This window comes from Procambarus clarkii, unplaced genomic scaffold (assembly GCF_040958095.1).
Source record: "Procambarus clarkii isolate CNS0578487 unplaced genomic scaffold, FALCON_Pclarkii_2.0 HiC_scaffold_107, whole genome shotgun sequence".
Lineage (NCBI taxonomy): Eukaryota > Metazoa > Arthropoda > Malacostraca > Decapoda > Cambaridae > Procambarus > Procambarus clarkii.
The window spans coordinates 3219864-3243400 of record NW_027189140.1 but is presented as its reverse complement, the minus strand read 5'-3'; the positions used below and the strand labels follow the sequence as shown (position 1 = coordinate 3243400).

General features: G+C 41.8%; 1 protein-coding gene across 1 annotated transcript in view; it reads right to left on the bottom strand.

The window, feature by feature from the left end:
* LOC123754470 (cylicin-2-like) overlaps positions 1-23537 on the bottom strand; it is a 223701-nt gene that overhangs the window by 169181 nt on the left and 30983 nt on the right. Inside the window, exons 2-3 of the mRNA XM_069320229.1 lie at positions 1593-1687; positions 1108-1298 (exon numbers count right to left, since the gene is read on the bottom strand). Of these exons, the coding sequence (XP_069176330.1) occupies positions 1108-1298; positions 1593-1687 (286 nt within the window). The remainder of the gene's footprint in view (positions 1-1107; positions 1299-1592; positions 1688-23537) is intronic.

Here is a 23537-nt window from a genome sequence, read left to right as displayed (position 1 = left end):
AGCAGGTGGGGGTGATGGTGGAGGGAGCAGGTGGGGGTGATGGTGGAGGGAGCAGGTGGGAGTGATGGTGGAGGGAGCAGGTGGGGGTGATGGTGGAGGGAGCAGGTGGGGGTGATGGTGGAGGGAGCAGGTGGGGGTGATGGTGGAGGGAGCAGGTGGGGGGTGATGGTGGAGGGAGCAGGTGGGGGGTGATGGTGGAGGGAGCAGGTGGGGGGTGATGGTGGAGGGAGCAGGTGGGGGGTGATGGTGGAGGGAGCAGGTGGGGGTGATGGTGGAGGGAGCAGGTGGGGGGTGATGGTGGAGGGAGCAGGTGGGGGTGATGGTGGAGGGAGCAGGTGGGAGGTGTGATGGTGGAGGGAGCAGGTGGGAGGTGATGGTGGAGGGAGCAGGTGGGGTGTGATGGTGGAGGGAGCAGGTGGGGGGGTGATGGTGGAGGGAGCAGGTGGGGGTGATGGTGGAGGGAGCAGGTGGGGGTGATGGTGGAGGGAGCAGGTGGGGGTGATGGTGGAGGGAGCAGGTGGGGGTGATGGTGGAGGGAGCAGGTGGGGGTGATGGTGGAGGGAGCAGGTGGGGGGTGATGGTGGAGGGAGCAGGTGGGGGGTGATGGTGGAGGGAGCAGGTGGGGGTGATGGTGGAGGGAGCAGGTGGGGGTGATGGTGGAGGGAGCAGGTGGGGGGTGATGGTGGAGGGAGCAGGTGGGGGTGATGGTGGAGGGAGCAGGTGGGGGGTGTGATGGTGGAGGGAGCAGGTGGGAGGTGATGTCGTGGTGGCGGAGGTGTGGTGGAGAATCGCAGCGTGTTTGGACAGGTTAACACAAGGAGACAGACTGGCCGCTCCCAGCTGAGCGTCTGGACATCTGGCTTTATCCGAAACGCGTAACAATTTTTTCGAAGATTTTTATCAAGTATGGGTTTGAATCTAAATTCAGAAATATTTTCATCTGTGTTTTAATATCGTGAACCATTGCATGGATTTACATTTCATATTTCCTTGCTGCAATAAATTGTAAGTTTCAGACGCCTTGACCGTGGCGACCCACAGAGCCCCATGTCATCCCATCATGAGGCCTACACCTCCCTCCCACACACACACCCACACAGCACACACCTGAACACACACACACTGGTGGTGGTGGCGGCTGTGACGGGCGGATGGCGGCTGTGACGGGCGGATGGCGGCTGTGACGGGCGGATGGCGGCTGTGACAGGCGGATGGCGGCTGTGACGGGCGGATGGCGGCTGTGACGGGCGGATGGCGGCTGTGACGGGCGGATGGCGGCTGTGACGGGCGGATGGCGGCTGTGACGGATGTGTAAATTTTATAATAAATTTATTATAATGCAAATATATATTATAAATTTATGGAGCCTATCAGTTTTGGGGGGTTCCAGTGGATGAGCACCATCCCAGGCCAGCTGGCGCGGAAACCCCCCTCAACCCGAAGGGCAGCGGTAGCTGGATAGCAGCCAGCTGAAGCTCACTCATATGGGGTATCAGTACAGCCTCACTTATGACAATGGTCAGAAGGGAGATAATTATATATATATGAAGATATAGTCAGCAGGTTTACTACAATCATATATAGGACGATACCTGCTTGCCGTGAGAGATGCCGCGGAGAGGTCAGGTGGCTCGCCTTCCTTCAAGATGGCACTGATGGTCTCTGTTTCTTTCCAATCTAGAAACTTCTAGATTTGATTTAACATTTTTTCCCAGCTTTTGGATATTAACTACTTACATTTTATTTAACCATAATATATAGTAAATATTAATAAATATATTAATTGATAAAAATATATATTGATAAAAAATTTTTTTTAGTTCATTTATTATGCACCTCATGCCCATCATTTGGCGGTAGTGGAAAGGGTTACAGAGGCACATAATGGGCTCAGGGACTGAACCCCACAATTCATACAGCTAAGCAAGTTACAATCTTGACGAGCTAGTTACAAAATTCAGTATAAGTCGTCACATTATGTACCTCGCCCTGCCCTGGTGACACACTATTACTCTCTCATCTACCCTTATCTCAACTGTGGTATTTGTGCTTGGGGTTCTACTACCCAAAATCATTTACGTCCTCTAATTACTCAACACAAAGCTGCTATTAGGACAACATCTAACTCTGGCCCCAGACATCACTCGGTACCCTTACTCAAATCTCTGAATATATTAGATATTAATTAAGTCACTGCACATCCTCTCATGTGTATTATATATATATATATATATATATATATATATATATATATATATATATATATATATATATATATATATATATATATATATATATATATATATATAAAACGCTGAACTGTAATGGCAATCCTGTCCTTAAAAGCTTCCTAAAAGGTTGTAACAGATCCCATGAGCATCACACCAGAAACAAATACCTATTTGATATTCCAAGAGAACGACTTAATCAAACTAGAAATGCCCTTCAAATCAAGGGACCCAGAATGTGGAATGACCTTCCCATTCATGTTAAAGACTGTACCTCTCCCAACCAGTTTAAGATAAAAACTAAGTACTACCTAATTAACTCCTTGTAACCTACCTTACCCCTAAATGTCAACCCATGTCTACTATTTTAAACAATGCTGTTTGCTGACCAAATTGTATATAAGCTATTTTCTGCCATGTTCCCCACCCTTTATTTTTTATTTTCTCAACACAATTTATACTTTAATCTCAATTAGTATTAAGTTTTATTCTTAGTGTTTTTCCTGCCCGAAACGCTTTGTGTAATAGCGGCTTTAGGCATTGCATGCACTAGCTCTATCTATAATTCCATCAATGTTTGTATCTCACCTTGTATGTACTTTACCTGAATAAACATTTGATTTGATTTGTTTATCATGCACACTGCCCCCCATCCAGTGGGCAGAGGTGGATAGGTTACAATCACTTAGTTACTACCTACAGTTAGCAAACTGGGGATATTTGGCTTAAATTTCTGGTAGCAGATCATATTGAATTAAACATTTAGACATCTTAGGAACACTTGTTATAGAATTGTCTCTGAATTCACATATAGAAGCGTTTTTATTATTAATAAGCTTAGGTTATACATAGCAATGTGCTGCTACCCTATTCCATATGAAAGAGTGTAGATAAAAAAACAGTCATAAGTTCATCTAATATTCCCATCTCACAGGATAGTTAGTCATACATGGAGTCAGGGGGAGCAAATACCTAGTCTCACAGGGCAGGGCAGGGCAGCATCTTAGGACCCTTCCTATTTCTTATATACATTAATGATCTGCCTATTGTCTCTAACATGCTTAAGCCGATATTGTTTGCTGATGACACTACCCTCATCTACTCAGACCCCCAACCAACTCATATTAAATAATGTTGTCAACAATGAATTAAAAAAAAAAGTCCACTTATGGATGTCAACCAACAAACTGACACTAAACACAGAAAAGACCTACTACATCTTATTTGGAAGCAAATCAACAAATGCAATTCAGCTTCAGATAGACAATGTTGACATCAGCAATAAAAATGATGGAAAGTTCCTAGGTTTATACATAGACAAAGAGACTCAACTTCAGTACCCACATACAACACATAACCAAGAAAGTCTCTAAAATAGTTGGTATACTCTCTAAGATCAGATATTATCTTCCCTACTCTGCTCTCCTCTCACTATATTATGCACTTATCTATTCCTATCTTACTTATGGCATCTGTTCAACCTCTGCAAACTACCTCAAGCTCATCACTACCCAGCAAAAATCAGCTATCAGAACAATAACAATCTCTGCTTTCATTTAACACTCAGCCCCTTTGTTTAAATCCCTAAACATGCTAAACATAAACTCACTCCACACATTCTCTTGTGTCAACTACATTTACAAAACCCTTTTCTTAAGTGCAAACCCTGATTTGAAACTCTTCCTGGACAGGTATAATAGAACATATAATCACCACACCAGACATAAATCTCTTATGATATCCCCAGTCAAACTTAATGGGTGTAAACACTCTATACAAATAGAGGGACCTATTTATTTATTTATTTATTTATGCATATACAAGAAGGTACATTGGGAATGTGAGGATACATAATATGGTAATTACAGTCTTGTAAAGCCACTAGTATGCGCAGCGTTTCGGGCAGGTCCTTAATCTAAGAAAATTTTAAGTAGGTAAATACTTGCAAAATTTATAGACAAAAAAAATGATAACAGTTACATGGAATGAAAAAAAGAAGATGACAGAAAATTGTAGGTATAGTATATTAAAAGCACATAGGTAGCTAAGATTGATTGCAATGACAGCTTGAATGGTAGTTGACAAAAATTGGTAGGCACAATACAGAAGAAACAATATAAGATTGATTGCAATGACAGCTTGAATGGTAGTTGACAAAAATTGGTAGTCACAATACAGCATATGGCTATCACATAAAAGAAGACAGCAATGAACACAATGATAAGGTTGTTTGATACTACATAAAAATTAGGAGATTGGGTAACACTAGGTACAGAGCAAATTTAAAGCTCAGTGTAGGAAACTAAGAAGATGAAATTAGGTACTTTTTGGTTTTGCTTTTAAATATGGCAAAAGTTTTACAGTTTTTCAATTCACTAGGGAGTGAGTTCCATAGACTAGGTCCCTTAATTTGCATTGAGTGTTTACACAGATTAAGTTTGACCCTAGGGATATCAAAGAGATATTTATTTCTAGTGTGGTGATAATGGGTCCTATTACATCTGTCCAGGGAGAGTTTCAGAGCATGGTTTGCATTTAAGAAAAGGGTTTTGTAAATGTAGTTGACACAAGAGAATGTGTGGAGGGAGTTAATATTTAGCAAGTTTAGGGATTTAAACAAGAGAGCTGAGTGTTGTCTGAAAGCAGAGTTAGTTATTATTCTGATAGCAGATTTTTGCTGTGTGATGATGGGCTTAAGGTGGTTTGCAGTGGTAGACCCCCATGCACAGATACCATAATTAAGATAGGGGTAGATTAGTGCATAATATAGTGAGAGGAGAGCAGAGTTAGGTACATAATATCTGATTTTGTAGAGTATACCAACTGTCTTAGAGACTTTCTTAGTTATGTGTTGAATGTGGGTGCTGAAGTTGAGTCTCTTGTCTAGGAATAGGCCAAGAAACTTGCCATCATTTTTATTACTGATGTTAATGTTGTCTATCTGTAGCTGAATTGCATTTAATGATTTGCTTCCAAATAAGATGTAGTAAGTCTTTTCTACATTAAGTGTTAGTTTGTTCGTTGACATCCATAAGTGGACTTTTTTTTAATTCATTATTCACAACATTATTTAGTGTATGTGGGTTGAGGTCTGAATAGATAAGGGTAGTATCATCAGCAAACAATATAGGTTTGAGAATATTAGAGACATTAGGCAGATCGTTTATATATATATAAGAAATAGAAGAGGTCCTAAGATACTGCCCTGTGGCACTCCAACGGTAATTGGTAGAGTGGAAGAAGTTGTATCATTGATGGTTACATATTGGTGTCTGTCACTAAGATAGGATTGGATGTAGTCAAGGGCAAGGCCTCAGATTCCATAATGCTGGAGTTTAAGTAAGAGGTAGTTGTGATTAACAGTATCAAAGGCTTTTCTTAGGTCAATGAAGAGTCCAATCGGAAACTCATTTTTGTCAAGGGCTGAGTAGATAACGTCAAGGAGACTAATGATTGCATCGTTGGTGCTCTTTTGGGACCGGAAGCCAAACTGGCAGGGGCTGAGTATGTCGAATTTTACGAGGTAGGAATAGAGCTGTTATAAATATTTTTTTCAAATATTTTTGATAAAATGGGTAGATTTGATATTGGTCTATAATTGTTTATGTCCGCCGGATTGCCTCCTTTATGGACTGGCGTTACTCTTGCTTTTTTGAGGATATCAGGGAAGGTGTGATACTCTATAGATTTGTTGAACAGTAGTGCTATGGGTGGGGCAAGGGCATGGGAGGCTCTCTTGTACACAATGGACGGAATTTCACTGGTGTTCCCTGCCTTGGTTTTTAGAGAGTGTATGATGGACATAACATCTGCCGGGCTGATTGGTGAAAGGAGAAGAGAGCTTGGATAGCTGCCTGAGAGATGTGTGTTAATATGTGTCTGAGTCTGTGGGATTTTACTGGCAAGATTAGCACCAACCGATGAAAAGAAACTATTAAATTCATTTGCCATTTCTAAATCAGTTGACGGTATATCCCCATCCTTGTAGAGTTTTATTTGGTTATGTGAGTGTTGTTTAGTTCCTAGGATACTAGAGATTGTTTTCCAAGTGTTTTTCGTGTTGCCTTTTGCTTCATTGAATCTATTCACATAATATGCAAGTTTTGCCTTTCTTATGATACTGGTAAGCATTGATGAGTACCTTTTAGCTACTTCCTTTGAAACTAGGCCAATCCTAAGTTTCTTTTCATATTCATGTTTCTTGTTGATTGAGTTGAGAATGCCACTTGTGAGCCATGGATTGTTTAATCTTTTGTCAGTTACTTGCTTGGTAAGAAGGGGACAATGAAGGTTGTAGAGGCTTAGAGTTTTGGAGAGGAAGAAGTTAGCTAATGAATTTATATCATGGGTATTATTGAATTCAGAATCCCAGTTAATATTGTGAAGTGCATCTGTAAGATTGCCTAAAGCTGATTCACTGTGTAGCCTAAATGAAAGTTTCTTGCTATTTGGTGGTGTTATGTCCATGTTCGCTATGAGAAAGGTAGGATAGTGGTCAGTTGTTCTGTCGTAGATTATACCAGATACAAGAGGAGCTGTTATGTTTGTCCATATGTGGTCCAAGGTAGTGGCTGATGTTTGAGTGATTCGGGTAGGTTTGGTGATTGTGGGGATTAGCATACAGGAGTTCATGCTGTTAAGGAAATAGTCAACTTGAGAGCAATTTTGTTGACCCAGGTCAATATTAAAGTCTCCTCCCAGAATGATGTGGTTTTTGTTGAGATTGTTGTTTATAATAAGATTCCTTAGGTTATCTGAGAAAGAAGCTATGTTAGTATTGGGAAATCTATAGATGGATCCAATAGTCAAAGAGGATTTAAGGGATTTAATTGTAAACTGAGCAAAAGTATATTCACAGTAGTCATCTCTGTCACTAATGACACTGTTGCAGATAAATGTATCTCGGTAATATATAGCTGTGCCACCACCTTTTTTATTAGGCCTACAGTTATGAATGGCTTTATAACCAGCTAAGTTGTAGAGTTGGGTATAGTCTTTATTTAGCCAAGTTTCTGTTAAAATAATGAACGATAAGTTAGTACTAGTGCTGTGAGTAGTGCATTTAAATTGTCAAAATGTTTACCATGTGATCTAACATTTTGGTTGTAAACTGATAGACAGGTGCTATTTTTGGAGTTTGTTTTTAGCCTGGTATGCTGTGAAATACCTAGTCTATGGAACTCACTCCCTACTGAATTGAAAAGGTGTACAACTTTTGCCATATTAAAAAAAAAAAAAGTACATAATTTCATCTTCATAGTTTCCTACCTAGTGCTTTAACTCGCACTGTCTTTAGCTCTACAGAATACCCCCAATATATGCACCTATGCCATACAACCTACCATCGTAATCATTGCGCTATCTTGTATCATATTATACACATAGTTTGCTACATTATATCCTGTAATAAACTCAAATTATACTAAAATGTACCTGTGGATTTCCCTTAAATTTACTTTGTACCTACTTTTTTCTGCCAAGTTTCTTATACAATGTAATTTTTTGTACTTTCTTGCAATGTGTTTTTTGTACCTTTTTGCGATGTATTTTTGTATTTTCTTACAATACTTTTTTGTACTTACAGTATACCTGTAATTTTTTTTTTAATTTTGCAAGAAATTACCTTCTTAAGATTACATGTTAGATTAAGGATCTGCCCGAAATGCTATGCATGGTAGTGGCTTTACAAGAATGTATAACTTCAAGTCTCTGTACTCCCATGAACCCAATGGGAGTACAAGAAGGAACTTTATTTATACAGTGGTACCTCGGAATGCGATTGTCCCTGTATGCGAGATTTTCGGAAGGCGAGGTGTATTTACTCCAAAAATTTGTCTCAGAAGGCGAGGGTTACTTCGGGAGGCGAGTTTGGACGCGAGTTTGTTGATACGCGTACAGCCGACCTAGCGCGTTCGTCGCCCCTCCGCCCCGCCGCCCCTCAGTTTATTATTGTCTGGCGCTCAGTGACTACCCCCACATCAATTCTTCTCGCGGATTTTCAGTGTTTTGTTGGATTTTTGGTGATTTGTCTATACAATTTGTTATTATATATCTCACCATGGGTCCCAAGAAAGCCAGTGGTAAGGATAAAGGCCAGAAAGCTCCTGTGAGGATGACAATAGAGGAGAAACAAGAGATCATTCGGAAGCATGAGAACGGTACACGTGTTGTTGAACTTTGTAGGCAGTACAACAAAGCCACATCAACAATATGCACTATACTTAAGAAGAAAAATAAGATTATGGGTGCTAAAGTGGCAAAAGGAGTAAGAACATTAACGGCACAAATACTTGAAGAAGTGGAAAAGTTGTTATTAATTTGGATACACGACAAGGAGTTGAGGGGTGATAGTGTTTCGGAGGCCATTATTTGTGAGAAAGCCAGGGTGTTGCACGAAGACCTTCTAAAGAATACCCCTGCAACGAGTGATGCAGATAAGAAAGAGTTTAAGGCAAGCAGGGGCTGGTTTGAAAAATTTAGAAAGAGAAGTGGTATCCATAGTGTTACAAGGCATGGGGTTATGTGATGTGATTATGGAAGGGGACTCCCCTTCCAAACAGTAACTCCTCTCCTCCTCCCCCCTCCTCACCAGCTTCCATACGCCTACAGCACTCGACAGTAAGGTAAGTAATAACTGGAACACAGTTTTGTAGGTTTATTTAGATGAATTAGGTATAAAAATTTAGTTTGATGTGGGGTTTTTGGGGTAGTCAGGAACGGATTAATTCATTTCCCTTTATTTCTTATGGGGAAATTAACTTCGGAATGCGAGTTTTCGGAAGGCGAGGCGTCTCCAGGAACGGATTAAACTCTTATTCTGAGGTATGCCTGTATATATATAGAAAAACACGACAATGGGAAACATTGATGAATGCCACTGATAGGTTCGATTATAGTTGCAAGTCAAACATTTCTTCGAATTCCTCTGCAGTTGGACTAGTGCCCAAGACGCAACAGGCATTCCCCCTCTGAATCGCAACACTGAGGTGCTGGAACAAGAAACTTTTTGCTCTCTGATCTTTTGTAGTGCTGATCAATTTGTCCCCCAATTCCTTCAGGAACTTCAATGCACATTTTCCCAACAAACCGAGGGTCTCCTAGCCGATCAAAGCTGTAGCAGTGTGCCAGACCTCTGTATTTAATCATTTTCTGTGATTCCCTGAAAGAAGCAGCACCACCCCTTTCATGTGTGCTGTAGTGGAGGTAGGTACTGGCCAGTGTGGCAGTGCAGGTGTAGTCCCACACCACTAGCCATCATCCTTCCAAGGAAGCAAGGTGACCCCATCTGGGCGCTTCTGAGGGTTGTTAGGTCTGAATAAGTGTGGTTCTCTTTGTGCCAGGCAGCGAGCTGTGGCGAGGCTCTTCTTGATGATGTCGTTGACTTCTTCATGTCTTGCAATCTTACCCTGTGATTTACGACATACCAGACCATGACGACCATATTGGTCTGCCATTGCAGTTCCGCAGATGCACCTATGTTCGGTGAGGATGGGGGCGGCAAGGCAAAGGGCAACTCCAATGTGGAGAGCGTCATGATTGAGGCGAGTTCCCAGGGCTGCATTGAGCACAGCAAATAAAAATCCCCGGCGTGAAGTGCTGTTACCACTAGGAGGTGGGCTTTGTTTTCAGCATCGGCGTTGTCAATCATTGCTGTGACAGTCTTTTCCAGTATGGGGCTATCCCAGGGGGCCTGCTTATGGTCGGGGTTGAGGGTGTGCAATGGTGTCCCATTATCTGGCTGATTCAATGAACATTTGGTCATGAGTTCCCGCTGTCTCTCATACGCTCTGGTAGGATCTGCCCTACCAATTCGTTGGCTGCTGTACATGAGGATAAGAATGCTGGAAGTGCTACCTCAGTTGCTTTTTTTTTTTTTTTTGAGATATATACAAGAGTTGTTACATTCTTGTACAGCCACTAGTACGCGTAGCGTTTTGGGCAGGTCCCTGGAATACGATCCCCGCCGCGAAGAATTGTTTTTACAACCAAGTACTCATTTTACTGTTGAGTTAAACAGAGGCTACAGTTAAGGATTTGCGCCCAGTAAATCCTCTCTGACCAGAATACGAACCCATGACAAAGCGCTCGCGGAACGCCAGGCGAGTGTCTTACCACTACACCATGAAGACTTTCGTATGCCTATCACACCCCCAAATTTGTCTGGTAGTGTTGCTTGGTCCCACTGACTGTCATCTAAATCTAGGTTGAGCACCTTCCTGAATATTGACCTGAGGAGCTCATCATATTGATTTAGAAGTGGGTTGCCAAAAGTGGGTGCACACCTTAAGAAGTATGTTAGCCTGGGCAAGGTAAGGCACTTTGTGAGAAGGTAGAGGGCATCATGGGAGTCCAAGTCCCCTATTCTCACTTTCATCCTCTTTAGGTCGTTAAACTTTTCGTCAAGGACTGCAGCAATGGCATTGTGGCTCAGAGGTTCTCTAAGATGTGTGCTGTCGGTGGGTTTAATGACTGAAGCTTCTGGTTCTGATCCGGCCTGTACTCCTCTCGACATTCCAGAAAACATTCTAAGGAAACTACTCCAAGCTTGTACTAAAGAGGCACCCTTCTTGAGCCCGGATGGGCACATGAATAAGCAAGTAGATGGGGTCGCCATGGGTTCTCCCCTAGGTGTCCTGTTTGCAAACTTCTACATGGGTACCATCGAACAGAAGGTCTTAGTCGACATGAACTTGAAACCGGCCATATACTGCAGGTATGTTGACGACATTTTTACACAGGTACCTGATGTCAGACATCTGCAGGAGCTGAAAGAGGCATTTGAGCAGAATTCTGTGTTGTGTTTCACTTACGAGATGGAGAAGGATGGGAAGCTGCCCTTTCTAGATGTAACGGTCATGGATAGGAGCGGAGGTTTCCACACTGCAGTCTACGCTAAGGAAACAAAACATAGGAATGTGCCTCCATGCCAACAGTGACTGCCCACACAGGTACAGGAGGAGTGTTGTTAACGCTTATGTCGACCGTGCTCTCGGCCACAGATCAGGATGGAAGCAAGTCGATGAAGAACTCTGTAGGGTAAGGCAGGTCCTAGTTAACAACGTTTTCTCCAATGGTTTCGTTGAAGACATCATAAGAAGGAAGGTGAAATGCCATGCAACCTCTGAAGAGACAACTAACACAACACCTTTACCCCCTATTAGACTATTTTACAGGAACTTCTTTTCCACAGCTCATAAAATGGAGGAAAGGGTCCTAAAAGATATTGTTGATAGAAACGTTATCCCTACAGACAAAAATCAGAAGATACAATTGACGATTTACTATAAAACCAAAAAAACGGCCAACCTACTCGTGAGAAACTCTCCAGAGACAAAGCAGAACGCTTTAAAAGAGACCAACGTCGTCTATGCCTTCAAATGCCCACTTGGGGACTGTAAGCCTCAAAGAACTCAGTATATAGGCAAGACAACAACATCTCTTTCCAGGCGATTAACGATGCATAAGCAACAGGGCTCCATTAAGGAACATATAATCTCTTCCCACAACCAGACCATCACCAGAGAAATCTTAACAAACAACACAGAAATCATCGATAGATACAGCAATAGCAGGCGGCTCGACATCTGCGAGGCACTACACATCAAGAAGTCAACACCAGCAATCAACAGCCAATTAATGCACAACTATATTCTACCCACTTCAAGACTCCGCTCCAATATAGAAGCATCAAGAAATATGGACCAATAGGCTTTCTACAATTACTTCCATTCAATACCCATTGTTTCGTGTTCTGTCTTGTGTTTGAATTTAATACCCATTCAATACCCATTGTTGAAAGTTTGTTTTCACCTCTTCCACCTCACCCAAATGTAGATATAAAATCAAAGATGTGTAAGCTCTATTCAGTTTCAGTTGTGTGTTTGTAAACTAAAGTCTTTGAAAATGTAATAAGTTTTACGAAACGCGCTCAAGTGTCACGTCAGACTAGAAATAAAAATGAATTTTGGAGAATTGATCTTTGAATTACCATCAACAGTGAAAAGAAACGTAAGAAAGATCGAGAAAATTCGTGTTAGAATTATTAATCTTACTTTTTCGGTCATATTTAATAATATATGTCTACAGGAAAGACTGCTACCAAAATATACTATTATATATATATATATATATATATATATATATATATATATATATATATATATATATATATATATATATATATATATTATATAGTTAGTTTGAGAGAAGTCTTGTAGAAATTGGTAAGAGTAATTATAATACTGTATAATGTTACATGATTCAGTGAAAATGAATGAAGTTGTTGTTTATTGTTTGAAGTTTGAAGTTGTTTTTTCACATGAGGTTGAACCTCATGTGAAAATTGTTTAGTTGTTGTTTAGTCAGAGTTGATTTGTTTTTTGTATTGAGGCAGGTATTTTCTTCCCCGATTCCATGTATGACTAACCATCCTGTGAGGTGGGGATGTTGGATGAGCTTGTAGCTAATTTCTGATCTACACTGTAATCTTTCAAATTGAATAGGGTAGCAGCACATTGCTGTGTATACCTAAGCTTGTTTATAAAAAAAAATAAGTAATAAAGGTTTTAGATTATAGCTTGTATTATTATTACCAGTACAGTGGTACCTCGGTTTAAGAGTTTAATCCGTTCCTGGAGACAGCTCGTAACTCGAAAACTCGTAACCCGAAGCTAATTTCCCCATAAGAAATAATGGGAAATGAATTAATCCGTTCCTGACTACCCAAAAACCTCACTTCAAACTAAATTTTATACCTAATTCATCTAAATCTACACTACAAAACTATGCTCAAGTTATTACTTACCCTTGCTGATGACTGCTCTTGACGCATGGAAGCTGGTGAGGAGGGGGAAGGAGGAGAGGTGTTACTGGTTGGAATTGGAGTCCCCTTCCATTATAACATCAGGCAGTGAGGACTTCTCTGGTGTGCACACTCTGGCACGTTTTGCCTGCATACCACTAGGACTTGCTTGTGGCTCACTGCTCGCTTGTCTTACTAAGAATCTGTCTAAAGACACTTGTTTTTCCCTACATTTTAACACTTGTCTGTAGTAAGACATCACATTGTCATTTAACAGGTCAATGCAACGGCCTGCTACAGCTTTATCTGGGTGAGTTTTTTCAACAAAACTTTGCAGTTCTTCCCATACTTCACACACTTTCTTAATGAAGAAGGGACATCCTCTACTGCCTCTACTCACAACTATTTTCTTAGGTTGAACCTTACCACTGGCTTTCTTGGGACCCATGGCGAGATATATAATAACAACTTTTATGCTCAAATGGCCAAAAATCCGACAAAAAACTGTAAATCCTTGTGAAGAATTCAGGCAGGATAGTCACTGGGCACGAGGCACTGGCAAACTGAGCGGCGATCGCTGTGCCACCATGCGCTAGGTCGGCCCGTACGCGTATCAACAAACTCGTAACCTGAGGCAACCCTCGTATCCCGATACAAATTTTCCGAGCAAATCCTGTTCGTAACCCGAAAAACTCGTAAGCCGAGGTACTACTGTACTGTATTATCCTTATTAAATCATAAATGTTAATCATGGATCATTAAGACCTCATATTGATATGTAATGTTAGTAATGTTGACCAAACCACACACTAGAAGATGAAAAGACGATGACAATGTTATTAATATTTCTTTTGAATCAATAAATTGTGCAGTGGACTTGTTTCTCACAGGTGCACTTATCTCTTTTAAAAAAATAAAGTGTATTGTTATACACAATGGTGCTACATAGCCTTCCTGGATTGGTGCCTTCTTTTGATAATTACTTGTTACACACAGCCAAACTGAGTAACAGGAAGAGGTCTTGGACACACATTTGTTCAATACAGTACTAATTGTAGAGGAATCAGCTGAGCATTCCTCAAATAAAATAAGCTGCCTCAGCTTGTAAGGTAAATAAAATAAGCATTCCTCAAATAAGTAGCTGCCTCGCCAACTGGTGATAATTTTGGGGGGATCTGTGCACAGCAACACAATATAGTATAGGTAATTTTGAAAAATAAATTAATATTGTATTAGCCTGTAAGATGAAGACTACAATAAATAAATACATAAATAAATAAATAAATAAATAAATAAATAATATATATATATATATATATATATATATATATATTTATTTATATATATATATATATATATATATATATATATATATATATATATATATATATATATTATATATATATATATATATATATATATATATGTGTATACTGGCAGCAGGTTTTCTTTCAAACATGTTTCATTGAATATGACCGCATATTCTGTATTTATTATTTTCTGGTTTAGGGCTTCTATCCCTCTAACTATTTTCTTAGCATCAGGGCTTAATTGAAATAGGAGTTCTCCAAAACTCATTTTCGTACTTTTAAGGTGAAGAAAAGAAGTGATTTACTATAGAGTGTATTACACTTATTTGTATAATTTGCACGACGTTTCGAACCTCCATGGTTCATTCTCAAGTGAACAGATCTTACAATACTAGTTGATTTTATACCCGCATTAGGTCAGGTGATAATACAATGAAGGTGAAAACATGGGGGGATACATAAGGGATAAACATAGGGGCTGCAGAAGGCTTATTGGCCCATACGAGGCATCTCCTATATATATATATATATTATATATATATATATATATATATATATATATATATATATATATATATATATATATATATATATATATATATATATAATATATATATATATATATAATATATATATATATATATATAATATATATATATATATATGTATATATATATATATATATATATATATATATATATATATATATGTCGTACCTAGTAGCCAGAACGCACTTCTCAGCCTACTATGCAAGGCCCGATTTGCCTAATAGGCCAAGTTTTCATGAATTAATTGTTTTTCGACTACCTAACCTACCTAACCTAACCTACTCTAACTTTTTCGGGTACCTAACCTAACCTAACCTATAAAGATAGGTTAGGTTAGGTTAGGTCGGGTTGGTTAGGTTCGGTCATATATCTAAGTTAATTTTAACTCCAATAAAAAAAAATTGACCTCATACACAATGAAATGGGTAGCTTTATCATTTCATAAGCAAAAAATTAGAGAAAATATATTAATTCAGGAAAACTTGGCTTATTAGGCAAATCGGGCCTTGTATAGTAGGCCGAGAAGTGCGTTCTGGCTATTAGGTACGACATATATATATATATATATATATATATATGCGAACAAGCCTGAATGGTCCCCAGGACTATATGCGAATGAAAACTCACACCCCAGAAGTGACTCGAACCCATACTCCCAGAAGCAACGCAACTGGTAACTACGGGGCGCCTTAATCCGCTTGACCATCACGGCCGTCAAAAGGAAGTGATAGCCGAGGCTATTTGAGCCACTTCCCCGACGGCAACTCGGATGGTAATCTTGGGCATAGCATTTCACCAAATCACCTCATTCTTTGGGGCACACGTGAGGAACACAAATGCGAACAAGCCTGAATGGTCCCCAGGACTATATGCGAATGAAAACTCACACCCCAGAAGTGACTCGAACCCATACTCCCAGAAGCAACGCAACTGGTAACTACAGGGCGCCTTAATCCGCTTGACCATCACGGCCGTCAAAAGGAAGTGATAGCCGAGGCTATTTGAGCCACTTCCCCGACGGCAACTCGGATGGTAATCTTGGGCATAGCATTTCACCAAATCACCTCATTCTTTGGGGCACACGTGAGGAACACAAATGCGAACAAGCCTGAATGGTCCCCAGGACTATATGCGAATGAAAACTCACACCCCAGAAGTGACTCGAACCCATACTCCCAGAAGCAACGCAACTGGTAACTACAGGGCGCCTTAATCCGCTTGACCATCACGGCCGTCAAAAGGAAGTGATAGCCGAGGCTATTTGAGCCACTTCCCCGACGGCAACTCGGATGGTAATCTTGGGCATAGCATTTCACCAAATCACCTCATTCTTTGGGGCACACGTGAGGAACACAAATGCGAACAAGCCTGAATGGTCCCCAGGACTATATGCGAATGAAAACTCACACCCCAGAAGTGACTCGAACCCATACTCCCAGAAGCAACGCAACTGGTAACTACAGGGCGCCTTAATCCGCTTGACCATCACGGCCGTCAAAAGGAAGTGATAGCCGAGGCTATTTGAGCCACTTCCCCGACGGCAACTCGGATGGTAATCTTGGGCATAGCATTTCACCAAATCACCTCATTCTTTGGGGCACACGTGAGGAACACAAATGCGAACAAGCCTGAATGGTCCCCAGGACTATATGCGAATGAAAACTCACACCCCAGAAGTGACTCGAACCCATACTCCCAGAAGCAACGCAACTGGTAACTACAGGGCGCCTTAATCCGCTTGACCATCACGGCCGTCAAAAGGAAGTGATAGCCGAGGCTATTTGAGCCACTTTCCCGACGGCAACTCGGATGGTAATCTTGGGCATAGCATTTCACCAAATCACCTCATTCTTTGGGGCACACGTGAGGAACACAAATGCGAACAAGCCTGAATGGTCCCCAGGACTATATGCGAATGAAAACTCACACCCCAGAAGTGACTCGAACCCATACTCCCAGAAGCAACGCAACTGGTAACTACAGGGCGCCTTAATCCGCTTGACCATCACGGCCGTCAAAAGGAAGTGATAGCCGAGGCTATTTGAGCCACTTCCCCGACGGCAACTCGGATGGTAATCTTGGGCATAGCATTTCACCAAATCACCTCATTCTTTGGGGCACACGTGAGGAACACAAATGCGAACAAGCCTGAATGGTCCCCAGGACTATATGCGAATGAAAACTCACACCCCAGAAGTGACTCGAACCCATACTCCCAGAAGCAACGCAACTGGTAACTACAGGGCGCCTTAATCCGCTTGACCATCACGGCCGTCAAAAGGAAGTGATAGCCGAGGCTATTTGAGCCACTTCCCCGACGGCAACTCGGATGGTAATCTTGGGCATAGCATTTCACCAAATCACCTCATTCTTTGGGGCACACGTGAGGAACACAAATGCGAACAAGCCTGAATGGTCCCCAGGACTATATGCGAATGAAAACTCACACCCCAGAAGTGACTCGAACCCATACTCCCAGAAGCAACGCAACTGGTAACTAAAGGGCGCCTTAATCCGCTTGACCATCACGGCCGTCAAAAGGAAGTGATAGCCGAGGCTATTTGAGCCACTTCCCCGACGGCAACTCGGATGGTAATCTTGGGCATAGCATTTCACCAAATCACCTCATTCTTTGTTCGCATTTGTGTTCCTCACGTGTGCCCCAAAGAATGAGGTGATTTGGTGAAATGCTATGCCCAAGATTACCATCCGAGTTGCCGTCGGGGAAGTGGCTCAAATAGCCTCGGCTATCATTTCCTTTTGACGGCCGTGATGGTCAAGCGGATTAAGGCGCCCTGTAGTTACCAGTTGCGTTGCTTCTGGGAGTATGGGTTCGAGTCACTTCTGGGGTGTGAGTTTTCATTCGCATATAGTCCTGGGGACCATTCAGGCTTGTTCGCATTTGTGTTCCTCACGTGTGCCCCAAAGAATGAGGTGATTTGGTGAAATGCTATGCCCAAGATTACCATCCGAGTTGCCGTCGGGGAAGTGGCTCAAATAGCCTCGGCTATCACTTCCTTTTGACGGCCGTGATGGTCAAGCGGATTAAGGCGCCCTGTAGTTACCAGTTGCGTTGCTTCTGGGAGTATGGGTTCGAGTCACTTCTGGGGTGTGAGTTTTCATTCGCATATAGTCCTGGGGACCATTCAGGCTTGTTCGCATTTGTGTTCCTCACGTGTGCCCCAAAGAATGAGGTGATTTGGTGAAATGCTATGCCCAAGATTACCATCCGAGTTGCCGTCGGGGAAGTGGCTCAAATAGCCTCGGCTATCACTTCCTTTTGACGGCCGTGATGGTCAAGCGGATTAAGGCGCCCTGTAGTTACCAGTTGCGTTGCTTCTGGGAGTATGGGTTCGAGTCACTTCTGGGGTGTGAGTTTTCATTCGCATATAGTCCTGGGGACCATTCAGGCTTGTTCGCATTTGTGTTCCTCACGTGTGCCCCAAAGAATGAGGTGATTTGGTGAAATGCTATGCCCAAGATTACCATCCGAGTTGCCGTCGGGGAAGTGGCTCAAATAGCCTCGGCTATCACTTCCTTTTGACGGCCGTGATGGTCAAGCGGATTAAGGCGCCCTGTAGTTACCAGTTGCGTTGCTTCTGGGAGTATGGGTTCGAGTCACTTCTGGGGTGTGAGTTTTCATTCGCATATAGTCCTGGGGACCATTCAGGCTTGTTCGCATTTGTGTTCCTCACGTGTGCCCCAAAGAATGAGGTGATTTGGTGAAATGCTATGCCCAAGATTACCATCCGAGTTGCCGTCAGGGAAGTGGCTCAAATAGCCTCGGCTATCACTTCCTTTTGACGGCCGTGATGGTCAAGCGGATTAAGGCGCCCTGAAGTTACCAGTTGCGTTGCTTCTAGGAGTATGGGTTCGAGTCACTTCTGGGGTGTGAGTTTTCATTCGCATATAGTCCTGGGGACCATTCAGGCTTGTTCGCATTTGTGTTCCTCACGTGTGCCCCAAAGAATGAGGTGATTTGGTGAAATGCTATGCCCAAGATTACCATCCGAGTTGCCGTCGGGGAAGTGGCTCAAATAGCCTCGGCTATCACTTCCTTTTGACGGCCGTGATGGTCAAGCGGATTAAGGCGCCCTGTAGTTACCAGTTGCGTTGCTTCTGGGAGTATGGGTTCGAGTCACTTCTGGGGTGTGAGTTTTCATTCGCATATAGTCCTGGGGACCATTCAGGCTTGTTCGCATTTGTGTTCCTCACGTGTGCCCCAAAGAATGAGGTGATTTGGTGAAATGCTATGCCCAAGATTACCATCCGAGTTGCCGTCGGGGAAGTGGCTCAAATAGCCTCGGCTATCACTTCCTTTTGACGGCCGTGATGGTCAAGCGGATTAAGGCGCCCTGTAGTTACCAGTTGCGTTGCTTCTGGGAGTATGGGTTCGAGTCACTTCTGGGGTGTGAGTTTTCATTCGCATATAGTCCTGGGGACCATTCAGGCTTGTTCGCATTTGTGTTCCTCACGTGTGCCCCAAAGAATGAGGTGATTTGGTGAAATGCTATGCCCAAGATTACCATCAGAGTTGCCGTCGGGGAAGTGGCTCAAATAGCCTCGGCTATCACTTCCTTTTGACGGCCGTGATGGTCAAGCGGATTAAGGCGCCCTGTAGTTACCAGTTGCGTTGCTTCTGGGAGTATGGGTTCGAGTCACTTCTGGGGTGTGAGTTTTCATTCGCATATAGTCCTGGGGACCATTCAGGCTTGTTCGCATTTGTGTTCCTCACGTGTGCCCCAAAGAATGAGGTGATTTGGTGAAATGCTATGCCCAAGATTACCATCCGAGTTGCCGTCGGGGAAGTGGCTCAAATAGCCTCGGCTATCACTTCCTTTTGACGGCCGTGATGGTCAAGCGGATTAAGGCGCCCTGTAGTTACCAGTTGCGTTGCTTCTGGGAGTATGGGTTCGAGTCACTTCTGGGGTGTGAGTTTTCATTCGCATATAGTCCTGGGGACCATTCAGGCTTGTTCGCATTTGTGTTCCTCACGTGTGCCCCAAAGAATGAGGTGATTTGGTGAAATGCTATGCCCAAGATTACCATCCGAGTTGCCGTCGGGGAAGTGGCTCAAATAGCCTCGGCTATCACTTCCTTTTGACGGCCGTGATGGTCAAGCGGATTAAGGCGCCCTGTAGTTACCAGTTGCGTTGCTTCTGGGAGTATGGGTTCGAGTCACTTCTGGGGTGTGAGTTTTCATTCGCATATAGTCCTGGGGACCATTCAGGCTTGTTCGCATTTGTGTTCCTCACGTGTGCCCCAAAGAATGAGGTGATTTGGTGAAATGCTATGCCCAAGATTACCATCCGAGTTGCCGTCGAGGAAGTGGCTCAAATAGCCTCGGCTATCACTTCCTTTTGACGGCCGTGATGGTCAAGCGGATTAAGGCGCCCTGTAGTTACCAGTTGCGTTGCTTCTGGGAGTATGGGTTCGAGTCACTTCTGGGGTGTGAGTTTTCATTCGCATATAGTCCTGGGGACCATTCAGGCTTGTTCGCATTTGTGTTCCTCACGTGTGCCCCAAAGAATGAGGTGATTTGGTGAAATGCTATGCCCAAGATTACCATCCGAGTTGCCGTCGGGGAAGTGGCTCAAATAGCCTCGGCTATCACTTCCTTTTGACGGCCGTGATGGTCAAGCGGATTAAGGCGCCCTGTAGTTACCAGTTGCGTTGCTTCTGGGAGTATGGGTTCGAGTCACTTCTGGGGTGTGAGTTTTCATTCGCATATAGTCCTGGGGACCATTCAGGCTTGTTTGCATTTGTGTTCCTCACGTGTGCCCCAAAGAATGAGGTGATTTGGTGAAATGCTATGCCCAAGATTACCATCCGAGTTGCCGTCGGGGAAGTGGCTCAAATAGCCTCGGCTATCACTTCCTTTTGACGGCCGTGATGGTCAAGCGGATTAAGGCGCCCTGTAGTTACCAGTTGCGTTGCTTCTGGGAGTATGGGTTCGAGTCACTTCTGGGGTGTGAGTTTTCATTCATATATATATATATATATATATATATATATATATATATAGCAGCAGGTTTTCTTTTAAACATGTCTCATTGAATATGACCGCATATTCTGTATTTACTATCTTCTGATTTAGGGCTTCTATCCCTCTTTAACTATTTTCTTAGCATCAGGGCTTAGCTGAAATAGGAGTTCTCCAAAACTCATTTTCGTTATTTCAAGGTGAAGAAAAGAAGTGAATTACTATAGAATGTATTACACTTTTTTATACAATTTGCACAACGTTTCAAACCTCCATGGTTCATTCTCAAGTGAAGAGATTTTTCAGGACTGGTTGATTTTATACCTGCACTGGGTCAGGTGACAAGACAATAAAGGTGAAAACATGGGGGGGATACAATGTGGGGTGAAACATAAGAACATAAGAATAGAGGTAACTGCAGAAGGCTTATTGGCCCATACGAGGCAGCTCCTGTCTACATACAAAGATTAATCAAGTGTAATTGGCCTGTTATGTGGAACATTGTCTTCTGTGTTGGCATCGTTATGTTCTGGTCTTGTCCTTACTCTCATGGTGGGTAGAGTAAATAGTTCCGTGATTTGGGTGTTCATGGTAGGTTGTTCTATTCTTATGTGAATTGCTTCAAGAATTTGTAATCTTCTTGCATCTTGGGTTTTGTCTATTATACAGGTATTTTTGTTCAACATTTCTCTTGTTGGGGTGATGTCATGGGCTTGTCTCATGTGATTCTTGGGGGCACCGGATTGAAGATGGCATGTCAAACACCTCGTCAGCTTGGTCGACGTCATACCTATGTACTTAGATTGAAGGTTACATCCTTCGTGGGGGCAAGTGTACATGTATACAACGCTTGACTGCTGTAGAGGGTTCTCTGTCGGCTTTAGGCTGTTTTTGATAAGGAGTTCGGAAGTCTTATTGGTGTTGTGTTGAATTTTATCAGGTTTATGTTTTGATTAGGAGTAATGCTTTTTACTCCTTTACGGATTATTTCTTTCATTATTCTTTCCTCTTTTATATGTTCACTGTGCATGGTTGATTTGTAATATAATTTTATTGGAGGTATTGTGGTTTCTGTTCTAGGTTCAGGATTATACCTACGGTCCAAGTGTCTTCTTATAGCAGCGTTTATTTCCGCGTTGCTATATCCGTTGTTCACCAATACCCGAGTTACTCTTTCAAACTCTCTACTCACGTTGCTCCATTCAGAGCAGTGGGTAAGCGCTCGACGAATATAAGCATTGAGAACACTGGCTTTGTATCTTTGGGGGCACTCACTTCTACCGTTCAGGCATAATCCTATGTTGGTGGGCTTGGTATATACGTTGGTGCTTAAAGAGGTTCCTGTTTTTGTTATTAGTACATCCAAGAATGGCAGACTGTTATTTTCACTATTTTCATGTGTAAATTGGAGTACTCTCTCTAGATGTCTTTTTAGGTCAATTAGTTCATCTGAGTCTTTTACTATTACGAATATGTAATAGTAAATAGTCCCCTCTGAATCACAACACTGAGGTGCTGGATCAAAAAACTTTTTACTCTCTGGTCTTTTGTATTGCCGATCAATTTGTCCCCCCAATTCCTTCAGGAACTTCAATGCACATTTTCCCCACGAACCGAGGGTCTCCGAGCCGATCAGAACAAAGCTGTAACAGTGTGCCAGACCTCTGTATTTAATAATTTTCTGCGATTCCCTGAAAGAAGCAGCACCACCGCTTTCACGTGTGCTGTAGTGGAGGTAGGTACTGGCCAGTGTGGCAGCGCACATGTAGTCCCACACCACTTACTTACCATCCTTCCAAGAAAGCAAGGCGCCCCATATTTATGTATATATATATAATATATATATATATATATATATATATATATATATATATATATATATATATATATATATATATATATATATATATAATATATATATATATATATATATATAATATATATATATATATATATATATATATATATATATATATATATATATATATATATATATATAATATATATATATATATATATATATAATATATATATATATATATATATATATATATATATATATATATATATATATATATATATATATATATATATATATAAATGTCGTACCTAGTAGCCAGAACGCACTTCTCAGCCTACTATGCAAGGCCCGATTTGCCTAATAAGCCAAGTTTTCATGAAATAATGTTTTTTCGACTACTTAACCTACCTAACCTAACCTAACCTAACTTTTTCGGCTACCTAACCTAACCTAACCTATAAAGATAGGTTAGGTTAGGTTAGGTAGAGTTAGTTAAGTTCGGTCTTATATCTACGTTAATTTTAACTCCAATAAAAAAAATTTCCTCATACATAATGGAATGGGTAGATTCATCATTTCATAAGAAAAAAATTAGAGAAAATATATTAATTCAGTAAAACTTGGCTTATAAGGCAAATCGGGCCTTGCATAGTAGGCTGAGAAGTGCGTTCTGGCTACTAGGTACGACATATATATATATATATATGGGGAAAAACCACAAAGAAATGGGGAAGAGAGATGAACGTTTCAGCCTGTTAAAGCCGTTGTCAACACGGCTTTAACCCTTCAATTGCGCATTGCATCATATGATGCTTTGACCGACTTGCAGTAAATTGCGCATCGCATTATATGATGCTTTGGAGTAC